At 35.8% G+C, this 23654-nt stretch overlaps 2 protein-coding genes across 2 annotated transcripts; both read right to left on the reverse strand.

Moving 5' to 3' along the window:
- Window positions 1–1384: 1384 nt before the first annotated feature.
- l3mbtl2 (L3MBTL histone methyl-lysine binding protein 2) lies at window positions 1385–22385 on the reverse strand. Its single transcript, XM_059323999.1, has 18 exons — window positions 22258–22385; window positions 19987–20401; window positions 19044–19149; window positions 17084–17217; window positions 11900–11975; window positions 11633–11700; window positions 11433–11550; window positions 10523–10657; window positions 9440–9528; window positions 8008–8254; window positions 6864–6925; window positions 6564–6668; window positions 6176–6323; window positions 5763–5845; window positions 4412–4646; window positions 3596–3661; window positions 3339–3503; window positions 1385–2062 (listed from the first exon to the last, which is right to left on the reverse strand). Exons 2-18 carry the CDS (start codon window positions 20329–20331, stop codon window positions 1737–1739), a joined length of 2508 nt encoding a protein of 835 aa, XP_059179982.1. The 5' UTR covers window positions 20332–20401; window positions 22258–22385; the 3' UTR covers window positions 1385–1736.
- Window positions 13242–13954, reverse strand: LOC131958927 (THAP domain-containing protein 3-like). Its single transcript, XM_059324000.1, has one exon. It carries the CDS (start codon window positions 13596–13598, stop codon window positions 13257–13259), a length of 342 nt encoding a protein of 113 aa, XP_059179983.1. The 5' UTR covers window positions 13599–13954; the 3' UTR covers window positions 13242–13256.
- Window positions 22386–23654: the final 1269 nt, after the last annotated feature.

Below are 23654 nucleotides of genomic sequence, written 5' to 3' on the forward strand. Positions count from 1 at the left end.
AACTTTCATATCAAGGTGGGGGCCACAAAATATCGTCACGAGGGCCACAATTGGCCCGCGGGCCACGAGTTTGAGACCCATGCTTTAAAACGATATGCTAGTTATCCTTAACCACTAAACCACACCTGCAGAATGTACTGAACTAGATACTTTGAGAACATTCGAATCAACAAAGTTGAGGAACCATTTTTTTTTTTTTTTTTAATCAGTGATTTTTATATTTACAAACAAGAACTCATCTGGATATAAAACAGTGAAAAATAAAACATTACTACAAACATTTTGTCTGCTATGTTAGTCATATTCATATATATCATTACATTTTGCACAATTGTCATTGTGTGTAGTGGAACTTGCCAAAATTGATAAAGTGAGGTAGTTTTTTAAACAGGGTACGCTGGTCCTGGGAAACATATGCAGTCATAATCTTAGAGATATAATGTATTTAAAGTCAGTCAAACCACATTTATAGTCTTTTTTCCACAAAAGCTTCAATCTACCAACATTATATAGTTACATATCTATATAGTTGTTTCTGTTGGTTTGTCTCAAACCACCCATCGAAACCAGGAGATTCAAACGAAACAATATTTCAGTGTAATATTTTATTTTTTTCTCAGTGATATTAGACTCAAATTTTACTGTTTAGTCTGTATTAAATTAAAGGGCCAGTATGTGGGATTAAGTGGCATCTATTCTGCCCTACAAAGTCAAACTGCAGTAACTGATCAAAGGGTAAAATTGAGAAAAACTACGTTAAAGTTTTTTAACGTGTTTTAACCGGCCAGCCAAATTGGTTTTATATTGGTAAGTGATATGTTAGACAGGTTAATAAAATTATATAATTCATGATTCTTGTTATGATTCCATTTCTGCCAGTAGTTCCTCCTCCTAAATCCTACACACTGCTCCTTTAATAGAAGCCACTGCCTCCTATTGCTAGTTCACATTATAATAGTGTTTACTGGCTTTCATAATAATAATAATAATAGTGGCTTTTATTGTGAAGGAATCCCAAGACATGCATTTTCAAACTTTTTCACAGTGAAAATCACTGAAAAAGTGAAATCAGATTGCAGTTGCAGTTACTTTTCACCAGCTTCTTTATGTTAAACAATTTTCTTATTTGGCTGCCCCCAAAATTATTATCACACGGTACCAAATCAACTAGTTAACCCTTTATCGGGCAAAGAACTATATTTGGTAACTCCAGGTAATATTTGGAGAAAAAAGTTGCAAATTTACTAGATTAAAGTGGCAAATCTGCGCAAAAAAGTTGCCAATTTACGAGAAAAAAGTGGGAAAAAAGCAACTTTTTTCTCCCAGGTTCACCACTCTAAATCTCATAAATCTGCACATTTTTTTCTCGTAGATTTGCCACTTTAATCTCGTAAACTTTTTTCTCAAAATATTATTTTCGTATGTCTTTTACACATTTTTTACACATTCTGGCAGTATGTAAATATCCTCCAATATTCTCTCGGGTTGAAATTTGGAATTTGCAAGTATTTCAATGAGTGTCCTATTAAGGGTTAACAGAAAAATGTTAAGGATCAGGACTTTAAACCACCAGAGATTAAACATTTCACTGGATCCCTCTACTGATGTTGTACCTTTCTTATTTCCTCTAAATATTCCAGGCAGTTTGTCTTTTTTTTTAATTGTTTCTCCTTCAGTTACATCTTCATCACTCATCCTCCTCTTCCTCTTCATCCTTTCAGCACTGTAAACTCCTCTCACGTCTCCATCCCTGCAGCGTCTCCTTCTCCTGTCGTGTCCAGCTCTGTGTTGCTCTCTGAAACCTCCTCCATGACGCTGTCGTCTCCTTGGCTCCACTCTTCTTGCTCCATCTGGTTTTCACTCTCCTCCATGTTGCTTTCACCACTAAAGCTCTCATCCAGTGGTTCACACTCCTGACTCCTTCCTCCTGCAGCTTTACTCTGCTCCAGTGACTGATGCCATCTAGACCCGTCCTCCTTCTTGATCAGAACCAGAGGAACTCGTTGAGGATCGATGGGGGTCTCCATCTCCACCTCCTCCACTTTCACCTGCACTGGAAAGACTACACACACAGAATTATATCAGAAAAATTACCAAAATAATAATAATATAATAATAACTTTATTTATATAGCACCAAAGTTGTAATTGTTTGGGACTTTTCATTAGTTTTAGTTTTTTTTTGAGTAATATTTTTATTGCCTCTTCCAACATAGACAAACCAACAAACAGCAAACTATGGCCACAAAAAAACAAATATCCAACTACTTATTATGTATTATCCTTAGGTTTCTTTTGTTCAGACAAAGGAAAGTAGGAGATGTTTTTTATCTTACATGTTTCGATTGACAATTTTAGTCTTCGACAAAAAGGTAAAAAACATCTCCTACTTTCCTTTGTCTGAACAAAAGAAACCTAAAGATAATATTCAGAAGTAGACAAAATGAACTTGCAAGAAGTACTTATTATGTAATACAGACAATACAATGAAAATGCTCTGTCCCATTACAATTGACAGTGATGTAGCAAACACACATCTGGAAAGAAGTGAAGAGTAGTAAAAAAAAAATATTTCCATTTTGAGAGAAAATGCTATATTTTTTTGATAATTAAAAATAATAATAATTATAAGTAAATTGATGTCCTGCTTTATATCCCAAAAACATCGGTATACGGTACGACGGTATAGCTCTGGAGGATCGTTAAACCACACCTCCTCTAAGGAAAAATTAATAGGTAATATCCAGACTATATCTCATTTCGTTAGCATGATATTATTATAAGTCATATTTGAACGTTTTCGGGAAACAAGAAAAAACACAATTTTTAGGAAGCCCATTGGTATTCTTAATTGATATTGTAACAGTAAATTCAAATAGAAGTGTGAACAAGTTTGCATATTAAATTAAACACATCGATTTCATAACAGATAAAAGTGATTTGGGCAGAATATGCCCTGACTAAGGCAATTTTTCTCTTACATATAAATAATGTAGTTTGGTTTGTATGTAGCCGCAAAAATGCCTAAGTCAAAGAGATGACGAAGGCAGAAAGTGATTTTGGACTCTAACAAGTGTTCTGATAGGTTGAGAACATAGGCAATAAGGCAGAAAGATGCAGCAGTGGTTGGAGAGTAAAGTTAGGCAGATATCACAATTTGGCCAAAAAATGACTTTTATGCTATGAGGCTAACGATATGTGATATAGTCTGGCGTTAGCCAGGCTAGGGATCCAGTGCAAAGAAGCTAAAATCAGAGTGCTGTGATGTCATTTGTTAAAACCAGTAAGAAGCTGATGTGGTCAAAGTAAGCATTGAGTTGTATGAAATTGTCCACTTACCCTCGTTCTCCTCTGGCTCTGTTTTGGGCTGGATGACGGTCACTGCTGCATCAGGACGGAGAGCCTCCGTCCTCGGTGGGCCGTCGGTGCTGATGACCTCCTGCTGCTGCTCAGCTTCATCTTTATCCTGCTCCTGAGAGAGCCTCTTCTTTGCATTCTTCTTTCCTAGAGAAAACAAAACAAGGAGGTGAAAGAATATTGAGATGTAAGAAAATGACACCAGATTCCATCGTGTACATTTCTGAGTCAAAACTTACTTCTTCTCCCAGGCGTTAAGTGCTTCTGTTTCTTGTTGATCGTCGCCTGGTTTTCCATTAAATCAACTGGAAAACAAAACAAAACATTCACATTCATTCACAGCACACAGCAAAAAAAATTTTAAATGCCATGTTGGTGTATTTTTTTCAGCACAACCTCACCTATATGACCTGATAATAACTGATTTTTTATTCTGACTTACTGGATTAAAACATTTTGAACCAAAAAGAAACAAAGAAAAACCAACATAAATGTGATCTTGTGATTGTGTGTGATCCTGTCATCAACTCTGGTTTTTATTCTAGTGGGACTCTATTTTATTTGTGTCTTGTGTGTTTAGTGTAACAATTTTGGCCACTTTGTGTCTTTTTTGGTCATTTTGTGTCTGTTTTAGTCATTTTGTGTCTTCTTGTGTCCTTTTATAGTCATTTTGTGTCTTTTTTTGGTCATTGTGTGTCTTTTTAGTCCTTTCGTCCAACATAAAATGTGATTTTGAATCTTTTTTTTACTTTCAAAACACTTTTACTGGCCGGTCTGGAACCGGGGACCTTTCCCCCGCTCATCTATTGGGTGGTGATTGTGTTACGTCACTGAGACTTGAGATCATATCAAACACGTTTGATATGATCCAAACCCAAGACTAGGAAAAGACTGATATGAAACAGAGCAGATTACTACCTTAAACTGAACCATGGAGATGACGGGAGCGCCGTGACTCCAGTAAAACTCCTACTAGATCTACTAAAGACTTTAACTTTTTAGTCTGGGACTGGGGAAATCTTTTGGAGTAAGCGCAGCATTAAGGGGGAGTTTACCGAGTCCTGGAGGCGGCTGCAGCTGGTAGCCCATGAGGTCACACCAGCCCACTGGGTAGATGTCTGGTGACTGGTGGTCCACCCACTGGTCGAACTCATCCTCCCAGCCGTCAAAGTGGATCAGCAGCAGGCGGCCCACGCAGCGCTTCACCGTGGCAACACAGACCAGACGAGGCTCCATCAAGTCCACCGCCTCCAGCTTCATGTTGGGGGAGAAGCCATGACCCGGGTAGTCCTGGAGACAGACTGGGGGTTTATGGGTCGTCTCATCAAATACAATGTTCTAAAAACTAGAAGACATGCCATTCACATCTACTGGAGGCACAATAATCTATCTATAAAAGCAAGAAGCATCTGTGTGTGTGTGTGTGTGTGTGTGTGTTCTTGTACTTCATACATAGTGAGGACCGGAACACGATTTTAACCAACAGAGTGAGGACATTTTTGCAAAGTGAGGCCGGTCCTCACTTCTTTAAAGGCTTTTTTGAGATTTCACACTTTGTTTTAGGGTTCAGGTTAATATTAGTTTATGTAAGGGTTAGGGAACAAGATTATTATAGTTAACGAAAACGAAAAGAAATAACGGAAACTAGAATTGAAAAAACATTTTCGTTAACTGAAATAAAAATTATATAAAAAAAAAAAGATAACTAACTGAAACTGTATTGTGTGGTTACAAAACTAACTAAAATTATAGTGAAAATGTCCTTCATTTTCGTCTTTGTCAACTTTTTTCATACATAATGAAGATGGATAAGACAAAGGGAATAAAGGCAAAATTTACTGTGACCTCTTTTAATCTCCCACCCAACAAATACCCCATTACAAAAAACTAAAACGAATAGAAATAAGCATGTTGTACGCTTAAAATAATAAATTAACTCTTAAAACAAGATAAATTAAAGCTGCAAGCAGCGATGAACTGGCCCGAGCAGAGTGCACTGACAATTATTTGTTTCTTACCAAGATAAAAAAAACTTTATTTAGAAGTGGTATCTTGTGTTAGAGTTAATTTCTTATTTTAAGTGTTCAACATGCTTATTTCTAGATTTAATTATCTTAATTTAAGAAATCTTGTCAAGTGAAACTATCTGTCTATGCAGCAGGATCATTTCCCTCAGATTTAGTGTTTTTATCTGGTTTTTAGACCTTTTTTGCGGTTTAGACCTACATTTTCGTTTTGAAAATGTGGCAGTTCTAACAAACTTTTCTGAACGAGATAAATACTAAGGAGGCAATATGCTATAAGTAACTCATACAACCCCATTTAAAAAAAATCTGAAATATCCCTTTAATATGCCACTAAAATCAGGCTCCAAATGTGACAGTATGTTTGAGCTTCTGGTCTTACAGCGTTGAAGAGTCGTGCAGGTGCAGCTTTAGATTTGGTGTCCTTCACATATTTGTCCCAGCTGAAGGTCTGAGAGTCATAACCTGCCAAACACAAAACAGGATACTGTTTTTATGATTTCTTCTTTGTATCAACCTTTCAATCCAATCCACTTTATTTATATAACACAATTTTAGCAAACACAAGGTTTCCAAAGTGCTGCACAAACAATAAATAGATAACACAATACAAAGAGATGTAGAAAACAATAGAACAGTAGAATGCAATAAGATAAAATAAATAAAAATTAGACAAAAATAAATAAAGTAAAATGTAAAATGTACTGCACGCACAAAATAAAATATGCATGTATGCAAATAAATAAAAAAAGGTAACAGGTAAAGCAAAAATCTGACCAAGATGTTGATATTTACCTTGAGGTACTGTGAGAGTGATGTTGTTCTTTCTGCAGAAGTTTATAGGGAGGATGGCATGAGATGATGCGTGGTAACAAAACCAGTCAGAGCCGTTATTTGACACGGCTCCATCGATACCAACCATCAGGTATCCATCGAGGAGCACCTGCAGAGATCAGAGGGCAGGAGATGTCAGACACACAGAACAAAGCAGAGATAAAAGTCAGAGACAACAGCATAAGAATCGGTGTGACATAATTCATAACCACCTGAGACAAACAAACCGAGCAGTCTATTCTGCAATTACTGCTTAGCTTCGAGTTGGATTTTGTTGTTTTTATATAATGATTTCTCTGAAATAAAGCAAAATTGAAATCTAAAACTTTGTCACAAGTCACGGTCCTACCTTGTGTATAGTGGCCACACAGATGCTCCCCAGGTTGAGAGGGTCGATGGCCTCCAGCTTCATTCCTTCTTCAAAGAAACCTCCGTCCATGTAAACAAACCTGGGCTGCAGATCAGACAGAGGACGTCAGAACATCATCGGCTATGTTCACACTGCAGGTCTTAATGGGTTTTTTTTAATTCTTGGATCAGATTTCTTTTGTCTGGCAGTTGATAGGACTGTGTGATATGGCTGTTGTGTCTTGTTCAGCTTTTTGAATTCATTTTATAAATTATTTCTTGAGTATTCTTGACATCTTACCTTTTTAAAGAGCAGGAATGAAGCATCAGCATTTCCCCTCAAAGCAGGTTCCACACTGGTGGCTAGAATATAAAAAAGAAGAATTTATTATTTTTTTTATTTTTTTTTAACTTTCTTTTTATTGAACATTTTAACAAACATTCACTCCAATAAAATTGTGCAACTGAAATAGCAGTCATCCAATTTCATCCAAAAATGATGACTAATCAAACAGCAATTTGTTCCTGTGTAGCAAAATTAGAGAAATAAAAATAATAATATTCATAAAATAAAAAAAATAAGCAAAAAAAATAAATAAATAAAATTATAAATAATTATAATAAAAAATAAATAAATAAAAAAACATAACTTTTCAACTTCTGTAGCTATGAACCAGGGTACTTTTCCTTCTAATGATGGTCATCTCAGATAAAGTCAGATCTAATTGGTTTTATGTACTCTACCCAATTTTTCCATATTCTTTTAAATCCGTCCTCCTCCAGTCTCACGGAGAAAGTTAATTTTTCCATCACATAAATATTATGTATAACCTCCACCAGAAGAATTTATTTTTATTGCCATTAAATAAAAAAAAACGTATATATTTTATATTATATACACTACTGGTCAAAAGTTTTAGAACACACCAACTTTTCCAGAATTTAATTGAAAATTTTGCAGTTTAATGTCTCAGTGTACTCTGAAATTAATGCACATTTGCAACATTTAAAATTCTTTATTGAGCATGATAGTGTTTTGAAAGTAAAAAAAAGATTCAAAATCACATTTTATGTTGGACTAAAGGACTAAAAAAAGACACAAAATGACCAAAAAAAGACACAAAATGACTTACAAAGACACAAAAAGAATTCAAAAATGGACAAAATAGCCCAAGACTCCATAGAGTTAAGTTGTTAACCCATTTCTTGTTCCCTGAAAAAAGGCCTACTTGTATAATTCTGAAATGTACATTATCTTTCAGTTTTGGTTAAGCTTACCTTTTTTTATTTACCTCTGGCAGTTCACCACTTACCTTTGTACCCTTTCAAGCTGTTCATTTGACTTGATCTGCTTGAATTTCAATAAAAGAATGGAAAAATTGGGGTGTTCTAAAACTTTTGACCGGTAGTGTATGTATGGTAAAAAAAATAAAACCTTGACCTACCAGGTGGTTTAATATCATGACCCACTCTGCTGGACCAGCCTATCGGGTGCAATAGGGGACTCAGCAAGTGGCACCAGAAATCCAGTATGGTGTTTTCAGGGGCGTCGCTTTGGTCCGAGTACACCAGCCGCAGACGGCCCCCGATGATGGAGTCGATAACGGCCACACGGGTCCGACTCACGTGTTTGGGGTCCACCACCTCAACACGCATACCGATTCTGAAAGAGGTCCTCAGGCTCTCTGCCAGCTAGGGACAGGACAGGAAGAAGGAGGACATCAGTCACGTTATATCATTTGGATGTTTTTTATTCATTATACTCTTTGCTAGACACCAAGAAACCAATTCAGGATTCATACACTTTAGCAGTGGTCAAATTCAAGCATTTTTCAATGACTTTCAAGGTAAATTTTCAAGCTTTTCCAGTATCTTACACCTGTTGTAAATTGCATGTTTTAGTTTACTTACATACTAAAAGGAGGAGATTTCACTGAACCATACCAACAGCGATGGTGTTACACTTTAAGGAGGAATGGTCTTCATTTCAGATAGGCTACTCATTATTTTTACATTGAACATGTGATTATCTATAGTCTATAGAGCATGGGTCTCAAACTCGCAGCCCGCGGGCCAATTTTAGGCCATCGTGACGATATTTTGTGGCCCCCACCTTGATATGAAAGTATGTAATATGTAATCTTGTTTTTTTGGTGTCTTTTTTTCATTAATTTTGTGTCTATTTTAGTAATTTTGTGTATTTTTTTGGTAATTTTGTGTCTTTTTTGGTAATTTTGTAGCCTTTTTTAAATTATTTTGTGTCTTTTTTTGGTTATTTAGTGTCTTTTTTTTAAAAAGTAATTTAGTTTGTGTTCTGTCATTTTGTGTCTTTTTTGGTAATTCTGTGTCTTTTTTAAATAATTTTGTGGGTTTTTTTTGTCCTTTTGTGTATTTTTTTGGTCATTTTGTGTCTTTTATGGTCATTTTGTGTCTTTTTAAAAATAATTTTGTGTCTTGTTTTGGTAATTCTGTGTCTTTTTTAAGTAATTTTTTCTGTCATTTTGTGTCTTTTTTGGTCATCTTGTGTCTTTTTTTAAAGTTATTTCATTTTTTTTCCTGTCATTTTGTATCTTTTTTTAAAGTTATTTCATTTTTTTCCTGTCATTTTGTATCTTTTTTCAGTAATTTTGTGTCTTTTTTTGGTCATTTTGATACTGCCTCCAGCGGCCCCCAGGTAATTTGAGTTTAAGACCCCTGCTATAGATGGATATAGTCAGATTGCAAGAGAAATACAGTAAGAATTTCAAGCATTTACAAGCACTTTATCCAAAATCCAAGCACTTTTTAAACCTTGAAAATACAACATTTAAATTCAAGCATTTCCAAGGATTTCAAGCACCCGTACGAACCCTGACATTATTCAGCATTCAGTTTTACCTTCAGGTAGAAGTCGACAGGTAGCGTGTTGGCCCCCACCAGCTTTTCCATCAGATATTCTTTCCAGTCTGGGATGTTCTGCTTCACATCTATAAACACAAGATTTGTCAAATTAGAACATATTCGCTCAATGTCTCATCTAGGACGATCACAACATATTTAAATTAGTCAGTTTTTGCTATATTAATCCTGATTAGACTTTTTTAAAGGCACAGTATGTAATTTCTGCCACTAGGGGTCTACCAATCAAAAACAATAACAGATTTTTCTGATGTCTTAAAGTCTTGTGGAATTATGAGAGTTGTTGTCTTCATTGTTTAAGAACAATCATTACCAATAAAAATCAATTTGACATAAATGGTAAAATGGTAAATGGACTGCACTTATATATCGTTTTTATCCAAAGGCTCATTCACCCGTTCATGCACACATTTGTACTAATGGCCGGGGCTATCCTACAACTAGGGATGCACGATATTATCGGCATGTTATCGGTTTCGGACAATATTGGCTTGAAAATGAACTATCAGACATCGGCCAACACCTATTTTCAGTCTCTTGGCCAATGAAATGCATCAGAATACATGTGGGAGTGTCGCAATGCATCATGGGACTTTTCCAAAACTGAAATCATGGCGGAAGACGACTATAGCGGAGGGAGCTCAGATATAACAGCTATAAGCTCTCAAATACTTTTTGAATTTCATTTCTATCTGCTACAGAGGCTGAAAAATCTATTATTTAGTAGGAAGAGTTGACACTGAATTTACAGAAAAACTTCAGGTTTTAGGGGCTGATTTTAAAATCGCCCAGAGGTTTTACAGGCATTTTTTCCAGTCGTTTTAGGCCTAAATGGGTTAAATAAAATGTTTGACCACTGATGGAAACATTTGGGATAATTGGGATACAGTACACAACTCAACAAAAATATATGAATTTACAAATAAACTAAAAAATGAATATAAAATATATACATCTAATCCTTTTTTTTAGACTTTTTATGAATGCAGACGTTACAGATTATATCTTGCTGGTTATTGTCTACTGTTATTGAACCTCCGTGGTCTGAGTGTGAGTCCTCACCTTGTGGTGGCACCAGCAGTTTGCTCGTCATGGCGCACCATCCAATCGGGGTCAGCGCTCCTGAAACCAGGCTGCACCAGAAATCGTAGCTGCTGTCGTGTTCAAAGCCTTCATATCTCAACAGGGCGTTGTATCCTGGAGACAAGGGGGGGGGTTGGAAGGAAAGCAAGCATTGATTGCAATAAAAACCTTTTAATCCTTTGCATGTCTTTTTGTGTCTTTTTTTGTCTTTTGTGTCTTTTTTTTTATCATTTTGTGTCTTTTTTGGTCATTTTGTGTCTTTTTTAGTCATTTTGTGTCTTTTTTTAGTCATTTTGTGTCTTTTTTTGGTCATTTTGTGTCTTTTTTGGTCATTTTGTGTCTTTTTTAGTCCTTTAGTCCAACATAAAATGCGATTTTTAAAGTAAAAAAAGATTTTTTTACTTTTCAAAACACTAAGTGTGTGTTTGCTAGTTTTAATTAGTTTTTATTTTTTGGAAAATGCTGAGTTTTAGTTTAGTTTTTATTAGGTTTAGTTTTTTTGTAATGGGGTATTTGTTGGGTGCGAGATTCAAAAAAGTCATAATAAATGTTGCCTTTATTTCCTTTGTCTGATCCATCTCAGCCCCAATAAGTTTATTAAGTCATAAAACCAGATAGATGAAATAGACTTTATATCAAAAGGTTAACGTATGGAAAAAAGTTTACAAAGATGAAAACGAAGGACATTTTCACTATAATTTTAATTAGTAATATGATATAATATAATAATAATAATAATTATTATTATTATTATTATTATAATATAATAATTTAATTGTAAACACAAAATACAGTTTAAGTTTTTTTAAAACCTCTCATTTTTAGTTTTATTTCAGTTAACGGAAATGTTTTTTCTATTCTAGTTTTCGTTATTTCCTTTGATACACACCTGCGACCTGGATGACCGAGGCGATCCAGTAGACTTTACTGGGCAGGACTGCGTTTGTGTTCAGGACCTCCACTCTCATCCCCTCAGTGACGTCCTCCCACTGGGCACACAGCGGGGCCTGCAGGAAATCATCAGCTTCAGTTTATCTTATCTTTGAGTGAAAATTTTGTGTGTCATTAAGCTTTGCAGATGGGACTCACATGTCTGAAGCAGGACACGGAGGCAGCCGGAGATGTTCCTTTATCCAAGTAGAGGCCCCAAGCAAAACCTGCAGCCAACACAACACAGTGGAGAGGAGAGAGCAACCACACAGCTGAAGTAAGACGCAGTGACAGATTTGCATATTTGTGGACACATACTATATGAAGCTTCTGATATTCACCAAAAAACAAAGCACAAAGAGTAAAGCTGGTTTGCAGGATGTGTGTGTGTATGTGTGTGTGTGTGTGTGTGTTTAGAGCCCTCACCATTGACGGCTGCTGGGGGTGGAGGAGCTTTGTTCATCTTGTTCAGCACTGTGGCTTTTTTTGAGGGAGGCCTTCCCTAAAGAGAGAGAGAGAGGCACAAAGACAGACTGAGTAAAGGTCTCACTGTCCTCACAACAGCTGCAGAAAAAGGCAACTAAAGATTATTTCATTATCAGTAATTCTGCCAATGGTTTTCTCTCTCAGTCACTTCACCATTTGGTCTTTGTCAGAAAAAAACAGGGGGAAAAAAGCATATAAAATAAAATAAAAAAATCTGAATTAGATAGATAGATAGATAGATAGATAGATAGATAGATAGATAGATAGATAGATAGATAGATAGATAGATAGATAGATAGATAGATAGATAGATAGATAGATAAGATTAGATAGACTTTATTTATCCCAAGCTGGGAAATTACAGTGTAGCAGCAGCATTACACACAGAGACAATAACAACACAATTAAATATAAAGAACAACCTAGGCATATTCAAGCAAAACAAAAAAATGCAATAAAATAAAAATGTCTAAATAAGGAGTATTGATTGCAGTGCATATTAAAATACAATAAATATACAGTATAAAAATATAGGTGCCATGAAACAAATAAGGTGCAGTGAACAGTGTGCATAAAAAACACAAAGTGCATAGCGACTGTATGTAATGACCAGACTTTTAGCTGTTATTGTACAGTGTGATGGAATGTGGCCATCGTCACAACGTAAAAACGAAGCAGCATGGAGCCCTGCTGTCAGCTTTTCTCTAAAGTTTTGGCTTTTCCACAAGTTTCCATGTCCAATTTAATGCAACAACCCTTTTTCAGCAGAGGTAAAAAAAAAAAAAAAACACCTTGACCAAGTGTAGTAACATGACTTTACTTTTTTTTGCAGATATTTTTCAAATTTTGCAGTGTGCATTCAGCATTTTTTGTTAATTGTTTTTTGGTATTTCTTTGTGATATTTTATCTGTTTTTTGTGTGTGTTTGTCTTTTTTGTGTGTTTTTTGTTGTGTGTTGTGTCTGTGTTTTTTGTATTTTTTTTTATGTTTCAGATGTGTTTTTTGTGTGTTTTTATGTGTGTTTATTGTAATTTTGTGTTTTTTGTAATTATTTTTGTTTTTTGTATTTTTTGTGTTTTTATGTTTTTTTGTTTAAAAAAATTTTTTTGTGTGATTTATGTGTGATTTATGTGTGTTTTTTGTGTTGAAAATGTTTTTTCCAAAATGAAAAAAAAAATAAAAAAATCAGGTCATATGTGTGAGGTTGTGCTGAAAACAATGATTTCAAAACCGACAAAATAGCCCCAAACTCCAAAGGGTTAAATTGCACGAGATGAAACGTATTGCCCTCCTCTGTTTACACACTGACCATACTTACCACCTGACCCACTTTAATGACACCAGCGGTGGGGTCACCTGACACACCTCCGTGTCTGATCCGGATCGGGACAGCGGTGGTCTTGAGGTGCCGGGCCCGGCGGAGGGGCGCGTGCTCCGGGCTGTCCTGGTAGTCGTGCGGCTCGAAGTGCTTCTGGCAGACGAACATCTTGCTCAGCATGTGGCGCGGAGTGTTTACATCCACGTTGAGGGCGAGCAGCCACTCCCTCAGCCTCTCCGGGTCTCCGAGAGGAAAGCGGTGGAAGGAGATCTTCGGACGTTTTATGTGCCAACATTTCTCAACGCAGCACCTGTACACCATCGGAGCGGTTCGGTATGAAAACGTCACCGCTGAATGAGCGCGTGAAGCGGCTCGGACACCTCCGCAGACAGCGGCTCTATCCTAAAGTCTAGGATCCTTTCCTTGGTAGGATCCTTCCTTCAGAGTCTGGTCCTCCAGAGACGAGGCCAGAATCCTTCCTTTCACTGTAATAACGCATAAATGGAGCAGTCTTCAGTGTGCAGGTGTGCGTCATTGCGTAATTGGACGTCCTGCTTAAATTCAGCGATGCAATTTATAAACCATTTCATGACGTGGATGTGGCTTTGGCATCAGCACTCTGCCACATATTAGTGGAAATGGAAGAAGATGCTTTAAAAAGGCTGAATCTCCATGATTTAGCAAAAAAAAAAAAAAAAAAAAAGCTATAGTTTCACAAAAGCAACAGCGCATATCTCACCATGGAAATGTGTTCTGTGATTTTTTAAAATTTTATTTTACAGTACAGTACAATAACAGTTATTTATAAATAACAATAATAGATAATAGCGGTTTGTCCATCCTGTTTACGCAAAATAAACAAATCTATAATTTTCTGAATGGCATAGCTATATATACTTTGCACATAGTACATCATAATCTGATGCATATATATGAATTAACAATTAATAACTTTGGCGACTGTGACGGCATCAATTAACCGGCAATGTATCAAGATGATATTTATCATCTTTGAGCTAAATATTCTGGCATTTGTTTATGCAAATGTTTTTGCTTGACTATGAACACAAGTTTTGTAAGTGATGTGATAACAAATATATATATTTAAATGCATATTGCACCGCCGGCGTCGTTGTTTCTACGCTCATCATTTTTAAATCTCCCGGTAGACCGTTGTGCGCAAGGCATTATGGGTACGCGAGGCGCACGGAGGATACACACACGCATCCTTGGAATTTGGGCAAAAGCAGGACTCTGTCCTCTGGAGGATCCTGGACGTTGGGACAGTCCTTCGACAGATGTCGATGACGTAGAATCCTTCAAATTCAGCCGTTTGAGGATCCTTCCTTGACTTTGGGATACAGCTACTGATTTCAAGTCCAGCACGGTGCCATGGTCCTCTTCTTCTTCTTATTCTACTTCTTCTTTTCCTCCAGAAGCGACTGGTTGACAGCTTTTTGAGAAATACTGCCACCATTTGTTCACATTGAAACATTTTGGAAATATAGCTTATAGACATCAAAATATAAATACATTTACATTTGGCAACAATAAGAAGTGCACCTGCTGTATGCGATGGGGCACGTCATCATGTTTTATCAGGCGGTAACCTCCTGGTCTGAGCAGGGAGGCAAACCAGGAAGTGCCTTAAGCTGCATTCTACAAAAAATTCCAGCAGGGGGCGCTAAGTTTGGCTGCAAAAACATTTCTGTCCATTAATTTCAATACCTCAGAAAATTTATTTCAGGACAACACTATGGTCTCAATCACTAGTAAAAAATCTTCTTCGAGACAATTTGATGTCAATAGTGTAAATAATGGCCCCATTTAGAAAAAAAAATAGAAGATAAAGAATCGTATGATTTGGGGCGTGGCTACCTTTGATTGCCAGGTCACTAACAGGGTGAGCCGTCATCAGGAGAGAAGCAGAACAATGCGTATCCACGGCAACGTGTCAATAAAGTTATATAAGTTATATAGATATAAAAAGGACGTTTACTGATTTTGCCCCTTTCGGGGCGGCTGTGATCAGTTGGTAGAGCGGGTTGCCCACCGATCGGAGGGTTGGTGGTTCGATCCCTGACTACGGCAGCCTACATGTCGAAGTATCCTTGAGCAAGATACTGAACCCCAAATTGCTTCCGCTGCTGCGTTCATCGGTGTGAGAATGAATTCCCAATGGTGGCAGGTGGCACCGTTTAGGGTAGCCTCTGCCACCAGTATGAATGTGAGTGTGAACAGGTGAATGAGTCAGTCTGTAGTGTAAAGTTTTCCTTTTTCTATTAAAGTACTCTGGGCAGTATCTTCGGGTGTTGGAAAAAACAAGCAACTTAAAATATCTTATTTTTGGCTTGAAGAAATTCTGACTTTTTTTGGCCTTTTTTTTCCTGACATTTCAGTTGATTCATTGAGAATAAATGCAAAAATAAATGTGAATTGTGGCCTATAGGGAACATGTGATTCTGTGTGTGTGATTTCTCCAACCATAATGCTACTGTCTGACACATGACGCAGGCCATGCATTATGCAGTATGGACATTTTAGGTAAAATAATTAATTAATAAATAAAATGGTGACCAAAAGTGCCAAACTCCAATTAACTACAACTGCTGCACCGGTGCCCCCTAGTGGCCGACCAGTGCAAGTCACTCTACTGTTAGTTTCAGGCCGGGGCCCCTCTTCAGCTAAATGTTTTTTTAAAATCCTTTGAAAATACTACAGCAAATGTTTAAAAAAAAAAAAGAAATAAAGACAAAGAAAAAAGCCAGAACTTTTAAATACTTCCTTTCTTCAATTATTTCAATAATAAAAATATTTGTTGTTATATTTGATCATCCATTCAATAACATTTCTGTTTTTTTATTATAATCATTATTTGTCAGTTAAGTAAAAACAACATTCATGCTATTTTAGCAATTATTTTGGTATATTATATAGTAATATTTAATAATCATCATCACCAATAATTTGAGGTTTTTAAAATATATTATTATTATTTCTGCATTTCCCCCCTCATTTTCATTACAATATGCTGAGGCCCCCTTGGCGGCCCCCACTTTAAAAATCAGTGTTTTTTTAACTTAAAAAAAATAACAACAGAGACCTCTAACAAGCCATGCCTTATCTTTCAAGGTCTGTCTGTTTTGTTTGGTAGGTTTAGCTGAATCTTATTTTCCAGATAGTGATTGACTTTTGTTTCTTATTTTGGCCTTGGAGACCCTGAAGATTTAGCTGCTTCCTTTTTCTGTGCTACTTAGTCGGTTTATCTCTGTTTATTCCTTTTGACTGTAAAAAAATATTATAATTGTTCAACTTAAGAGTCCTTGCAGCCATTTTTCTGCATAGTTTTATGTTTACCAAACAAAAAAAGTGCATTTCCACTCTGGGATTCAGATCTGCTCCAAAATTTAAAAGGCTCCTCATTGGCCCGTACTACAACCTTCACCAAGTTTCATAATAATGCTGTGAGTAGCTGCAAACAAGTACAAATGTTTGCCTTTTTGGAGCATTTGGGGTGAAAAAAGAAAGATCTCCTTGAAAACAAATTAACTTTTTTTCCCCTTTTTTTTGTTTTTTCTTCTCTTTCTTTTCCTCAATGAAACAATTCATTGAATAAGCAAACAATTAAACATGAATATCTTATTTACTTATTTATTCTTTTGGCACTGCCTCTTGTAAAAAATGCATAAATGTGGCAGGATGAATTGAATATGTGATGAAGCTGTTAATATTTGTAATTTCATAACCTGCAATAAAGTAATAAAAAAAATAAAAATAAAACAAATGAACCGAAAGGTTTTTGTCACCTGCAGTCGTGCCAGTATGGAGGTCTTCTTGGAGTTTGATGAATAGGAACGTGAACAGGAAATACTGCAGAAACGCTTGGTCTTTGAAAAGAAGGAGCCAGCAGGTCCGCTGGTGCCACACATCTCACACACCACTGTAACAATAAATAAATAAATAAATAAATCATCAGATCTTATTAACAGCCCATTGAGCATTTACAAATGGTTATTTCATTGCTTCAGGCTTTGTGGAGCAGTCAACTCATGTTTACTGATATAGCCCATTTCATACACAGAACGTTCACATAATCATAAAAATAACATATTAAAATATCCAAAATGTCATGTCATAAGAGGTCAAATTGATTAAAATAGTTAAAATAATTTTAATTTAAAAAATGACAAAAAGACATGGGAATTCACAGGGAACACATTACACAGAAATGACAAAAGCAAAATAAATAACTAGAAAATTTCCACTGGGGAAATTCTGAAAGGGCCACGGGGGCTACTGCCGGTGTGTGTACACTATGATGAGATTCTTCAGAGATTTCAAACTATGCCCTTTAAACTATGCCCTTTAACCTCAAAATATGTGTGTGTGTGTGTGTGTGTGTGTGTGTGTGGGTGTAATTAATTTACCTGTGTTTGTGTGTGTGTGTGTGTGTGTGTGTGTGTGTGTGTGTAATTAAAATCACATAGTTACCTGTGTGTGCGTGTATGAAGCATGTGTATGCATGTGTGAGGAGTGTGCGCACTTTAGTGCATGTGTGTGTGTGTGTGTATCTGTAACTGTAATCACATCAAAGATCAAAGGCAATCAGATCAAAGCAATAAACAGAATTAACTGCAGCTGTTAATGTTCCGAAAGAGTGACAGCAGAGGTGGACAGACTGGAATTTCTGGCCTCGAACAGAAAGCATTTTTGGCAAAACCATAATACCTATCATTGATCCGACTTCACTTTGAGCGTCCTGAGTTCTTCCTGAACGTCTACATATGATTTTTTTTAAAGAAAAATAAAAAAATAGCTTTGTTAGAGCGATCTAAAAAAACTGTTCCATCTTCCTTTTTTCCCGAAATCTTCCTGCGTTTTTAATATGGGAGCCAATGAGGCTGTTGGTGGTGTTGGTGGTGCATCTTTGCATCGTACGCCCAAACTATAACTCTGACAGCTTTACCAGAGGATTGTGAGGGAGAAGACAAATTTTCCTACATTTCTACGTATAAATTATTTCTGTAGAGTGGAATTTGCGGCCTGGAGCGCAGTTTTCAAATGTATTTTTTGACAATTTTTTCTCTCCCTCTACGCTCTGGCAATGATGTCACACACTGTGACACAAACATTCCGTGCAATACACACCCATTATAATCTCAGAATTTCTCCAAAAATGATCATGGTCATTGAACAGGGATTGGTAAAAAACTATATGACCTATCGAAACGTGGATTAATATACCAATACACAAGACTTGTGTCTACTGTTTAAAGTTTAAATGGAGACTCTAGGTGAAATTATGCTGGAGAAGTAGACGTTTAAAAATCTCCAATTATTGTTCTTTTTCGCTCATTTTTTGTCGGCCGTCCCATTCATTTCAATGCAAAATTTTGGGCAGTTTTTCACGACTTATGTCGCGAAAAATTCATATTCTATAGAGAAAAGTAATAGCACACCAATCCCGATCAAACCGCACGTTTTGATATATAATTTGTCCTGCAACTCTTCAAGTTGTAGGACTAGTAGCGGGACAAAATTGCGTCCGGAAGAGGAAGAAGAAAAAATCCACAGTATAACAGCTGTGGTATGTACAGCAATTGCTGTATGGGACCAGTGCTCCGTGCGATTGCCCCGAGGCCCTAATTACAAAACAAATGAATAAAAGCAAAAGGACTTTCATTACTCCTTATAACTTATTGTTAAAATGAAAAAAAAAGAAAATTGTTGAAAATCTGAAAATTTTGTTCACAATTTGCACCTCACCTGATCGTTCTGACGCTGACTTTATTACTACTCGTGTCAGATATTCTTCATCACCTCCTCCATCAGCATTTTCAAGCTCAATGGGTGCCATTGCATTGCATTCTGCCTGTAAAGAGCACAGTGGTAAATAGAAAGAGTGAATGTGACTTTAGTTCCATATAAACAACAAAGTTTAAAAAGTTCAAGTTTCTCTCTTTCTCTCTGCTGGGTGATTCTCATGAACATGGTGCAGCTCAATGCAAAAATCCAAGAGCATTGAATACATATTTTCTTTGACCCTTTATAACATATACAATCTAAAGTCACTGTTTATTATGAATTTATAATCTATTTTTAAAAATTTAAGGTATTTTCTGACATTTTTAGAGACACTGTGAGCTAAATTCATTACCGTAACACATTTTTTAAATAAAAAGAACAAAAAAAATGTCTCTTTTTTTTTTCTTTGGCAAGCACTTTGGCAAGGGTAGCTGGTATCACCAAAATGTATTTTATTAAAATATACACATATTTTAATTCAAACAATTCTATCATTACCGTAACATTTTTTCTCATAAATTTTCATTCAGATTTTGTTCTTTACACATTGTTAAAAACCATTATGTTTGATTATATTCTGTTAAATTATACATTTTTAAACAAATGTATATTTATTTTTATGAAGTTTATTAAATATTTAAGTGTGGGGAAACCATGACATTTTTATCTGGATGCATTACAGTAATGAACTTGTGAATCAAAACTATGTTAAATATTATTTTAACACAAAACAATGAATTGTGCCTCATTATGGCTATATTGTTCATTCATATAAAAGTGAAATATATTTAGTTTAATAAAGTATGTCCTTATAATCTTCACAGACATAACAAATCATGGCTGGCTTCATGAGAATCACCCTGCTTTCCTTTCCTGAGCCCAGATAATAACCACTCACACTTACAGTCCGCTCTCTTGGCTCAGCTGTGATGCCCCTTCGTTGGATAGCAGGCAGGCAGCTACTGCAGCCCGCGCCGCTACAGGAGGAGCAGTGAGGACGGACGAACACCGTCGGAGCAGCTCCCAGCTTCAGCTTCAGGGCCCCAGAAGGTGATCTGGGATCAAAGTACTCCCAACCAAAATGCTCGCTGCAGAGGTGAGAGTTGGGCGTGGCCACCCACTGGCTGCGTGTGCGCTGGACCTGCTTCTCCCATTTGCGAAACTCGTCAGCGTCCTTGGGGAATTTAAACAGCGTCACACCATCTTCTGCAGTTTTGCCACATCCGTAAGCCACACAGTGGTAAGGCATCCTGAGTTCTTCTCACAAGGGGACCGTCAAAACCTCAGAGGATCTACAGCCAACACATCCTTTCTACTTTCTACAAACAAGAGATGAGAAACCAGTTAGCCAGTTCTTGGTCTTTAATTCTGCAATACAGTTTAGTGATACAGTCACTTCTGACTTAAATGAATAATGCTATTGGAAATAATAGTTTCTCTACATCAGGGATGGGCAACTGGAGGCCCGGGGGCCGCATACAGCCCGCACTCTCACTCGAAGTGGCCCTCAGTACAACTCAAGATTATTATAGTTCACCAAAAACTAACAAAATAACGAAAACTAGAATTGAAAAAACATTTTCGTTAACTGAGTTTGTTTTTTTTTTAAAACGATAACTAACTGAAACGGTATTGTGTGGTTACAAAACTAACTAAAATTATAGTGAAAATGTCCTTCGTTTTTGTCTTTGTCAACTTTTTTCATACGTAAACCTTTTTCGTTGATATAAAATCTATTTCATCTATCTGGTTTTATGACTTAATAAACTTATTGGGGCTGAGATGGATCAGACAAAGGAAATAAAGGAAACATCTATTGTGACTTTTTTTAAGCTTGCACCCAACAAATACCCCATTACAAAAAAACTAAAACTAATAAAAACTAAACTAAAACTTAACATTTTCCAAAGAATAAAAACTGAGTAAAACGAGCAAACTCACTCTAAAAACTCATTAAAACGAACTGAATTTGAAAACAAAAAATCACAAAAAACCTAAACTAAACTAAAACTAATGAAAAATCCAAAACTATTATAACCTTGGTGCAACTACATGCATTTGAGCATGAAATCCTAAAAGTGCAGTGTAAAAATGCACAAAATTACTTCTTGCATTAATGTTGGTCTGCTGTTCTTGCACTGAAAAAAAAAAGAAATCCCAGTAAGTGGTTATTTTTTATTTGCTTCAAACCTTTTGTATTCCTATTTATACTGTTATACATGCATTTGAGCATGAAATATGTTAAGTTACTGCACTGTAAACATATTTAAAATTGCAGTTTCATCACATCTGGTTAAGTGCACGCTCCTATATGTGGCCCTGTGGTAGTGAACATGAAAAATTGTGGCCCCCTGCAGCATTTAAGTTGCCCATCCCTGCTCTACATTTTTCAACCATAAACATTGTCTGACATAAGCAGAGGTGGATAAAGTATTGAGATCCCTGAAATTATTAATACCACACTGTGCAATTACTCCACTACAAGTAAAAGTCCTGCATTCAAAACTGACTTTAGTAAAAGTACAAAAGTAACAGCAAGGAAGTGTATTTAAACCATCAAAAGTACTCTTTTTGCAGAATGGCACCACTCAGATGGTTTTCCAAACATGTTATTGGATTATTATTATTATTATTGATGCATTTATGTAAGCAGCGTTTTAATTTTGTCATAGTAGGACTCATTTTAACTTAATACACTGTTATGAGTAAATGTACTTAGTTACATTCCACCACTGGAAATAAGCAATAAGAAAATATATTGCAGTTATTTATGTCGAATGAACTGGTTGAGAATCATATTTGATTGAAATATGTATATATTAACCTCTGAAACACAGTCTAATTAACTAAACATGTAACAATAGACAATGAAACGTTATTTTCTAAGCAAAACAAACTTCGAAAACACTTGAACTTAGAAGTTAAATAAGTGCACAATAACATTATTAACAAGTCTATGATGCAAAATGGCGAATATTTTCAAATTAATGTTGCTTTTGAACTAACTGTTTCAAACAAATCGTTTTATGAACAAGCTATTCAAAACGTAAACAAAAGTGTTAGTAACTCACATGCTGCTCTGCATGGAGGCTAAATGCTAATAGTGCTAATAGCACGTTTGCTCAGTTATAAAGCAGCATTTCACTTTGTAATGCTGTAATGTCTGTCTACTTACATACAGGCTTATGATATCTGGAGCCTCGTGGAAGTTTTTCATAAAAAAACTGTAAAACTATGCAGCTATTAGTTGTTGAGCTCTATCCTCGGAGCCCCCAGCTCTGTACTGTGGTCGCCTATCTTTGACGTCATAGGTAAGTACTAAGGCATTATGGGAATTGAGGTCTTGGCTAAAAAAACTTTTAACCTTTTAACCCTCTGGAGTCTCCAAAAGCACCAAAACATGACTTCTTCATGTCATCCAGACTAGCTCAAATATATTTAGTAGAAAATGATAGAACTGGATGTAATCATCTTATATTTTTATATTTGCAACCTTCTCAATCACATTTTATGTTGGACTAAAAATGACTAAAAAAAAAGACACAAAAAGACACAAAATTACTCAAAAAAAAGACACAAAAAATGACCAAAAAAGACACAAAATGAAAAGGCAAAATGACCAAGAAAAACACAAAAGAAGACACAAAATGAACAAAAAAAAAAACACGACATGACCAAAAAAAAACACAAAATGACAAAAAAAGACACAGGACTAAAAAAGACAAAAAAATGACCAAAAAAGACACAAAATGACTAAAAAATACACAAAAGAAGACACAAAATGACTAAAAAGACACAAAATGATCAAAATTGTTACACTAAACAAACAAGACACAAATAAATAAAACGTAAGTGATCCCTTAGTTTTGCATAATTTAGTAATAAACATATGATATGATATTATTCTAAGTCACAGTAATGCACAAACTGCATCTGTAATAATCAGTTTATTTAACCCTCTGGAGTCTCCAAAAGCTCCAAATAATCCAGACTTGTTGACTCCATCCAGACTAGAAAACAAAGCAGCGTGGAGCCCTACTGTAAATTTACCTCTAAAGTTCTGGCTGTAAACTCCATGAGGCCAGTTTCAGTTTGATGATGATATACCAAGTAAAACTGGAGACAAGCTCAAATATATTTAGTTTAAAATGATAGAACTGGATGGAACCCTCTTATATGTTAGATTTGACACCTTTGTTCACATTTGCAACATTTAAAATTCTTTATTGAGTATGATAGTGTTTTGAAAGTAAAAAAAAAGATTCAAAATCACATTTTATGTTGGACTAAAGGACTAAAAGAGACACAAAAAAGACACAAAATGACCAAAATTGTTAGGCTAAACACACAAGACACAAATAAAATAGAGTCCCACTAGAATAAAAACCAGAGTTGATGACAGGATCACACACAATCACAAGATCACATTTATGTTGGTTTTTCTTTGTTTCTTTTTGGTTCAAAATGTTTTAATCCAGTAAGTCAGAATAAAAAATCTATTATTATCAGGTCATATAGGTGAGGTTGTGCTGAAAAAAATGACTTTTTTTAGAGCTAATTTGTGAAGGGTTT

Source organism: Centropristis striata, chromosome 21, assembly GCF_030273125.1.
Source record: "Centropristis striata isolate RG_2023a ecotype Rhode Island chromosome 21, C.striata_1.0, whole genome shotgun sequence".
NCBI classification, from domain to species: Eukaryota; Metazoa; Chordata; class Actinopteri; order Perciformes; family Serranidae; genus Centropristis; species Centropristis striata.

What these genes read in the sequence shown, in the direction of transcription:
- l3mbtl2 (XM_059323999.1), bottom strand. Translation starts at nt 20,331, where the DNA reads ATGCCTTACCACTGTGTGGCTTACGGATGTGGCAAAACTGCAGAAGAT. An exon ending in CTGAGCCAAGAGAGCGGACT is followed by an intron (nt 19,150 to 19,986) that starts GTAAGTGTGAGT and finishes TGCTCTTTACAG; the next exon opens with GCAGAATGCAATGCAATGGC. An exon ending in CTTAACGCCTGGGAGAAGAA is followed by an intron (nt 3,504 to 3,595) that starts GTAAGTTTTGAC and finishes TGTTTTCTCTAG; the next exon opens with GAAAGAAGAATGCAAAGAAG.
- LOC131958927 (XM_059324000.1), bottom strand. Translation starts at nt 13,598, where the DNA reads ATGGTGTACAGGTGCTGCGTTGAGAAATGTTGGCACATAAAACGTCCG.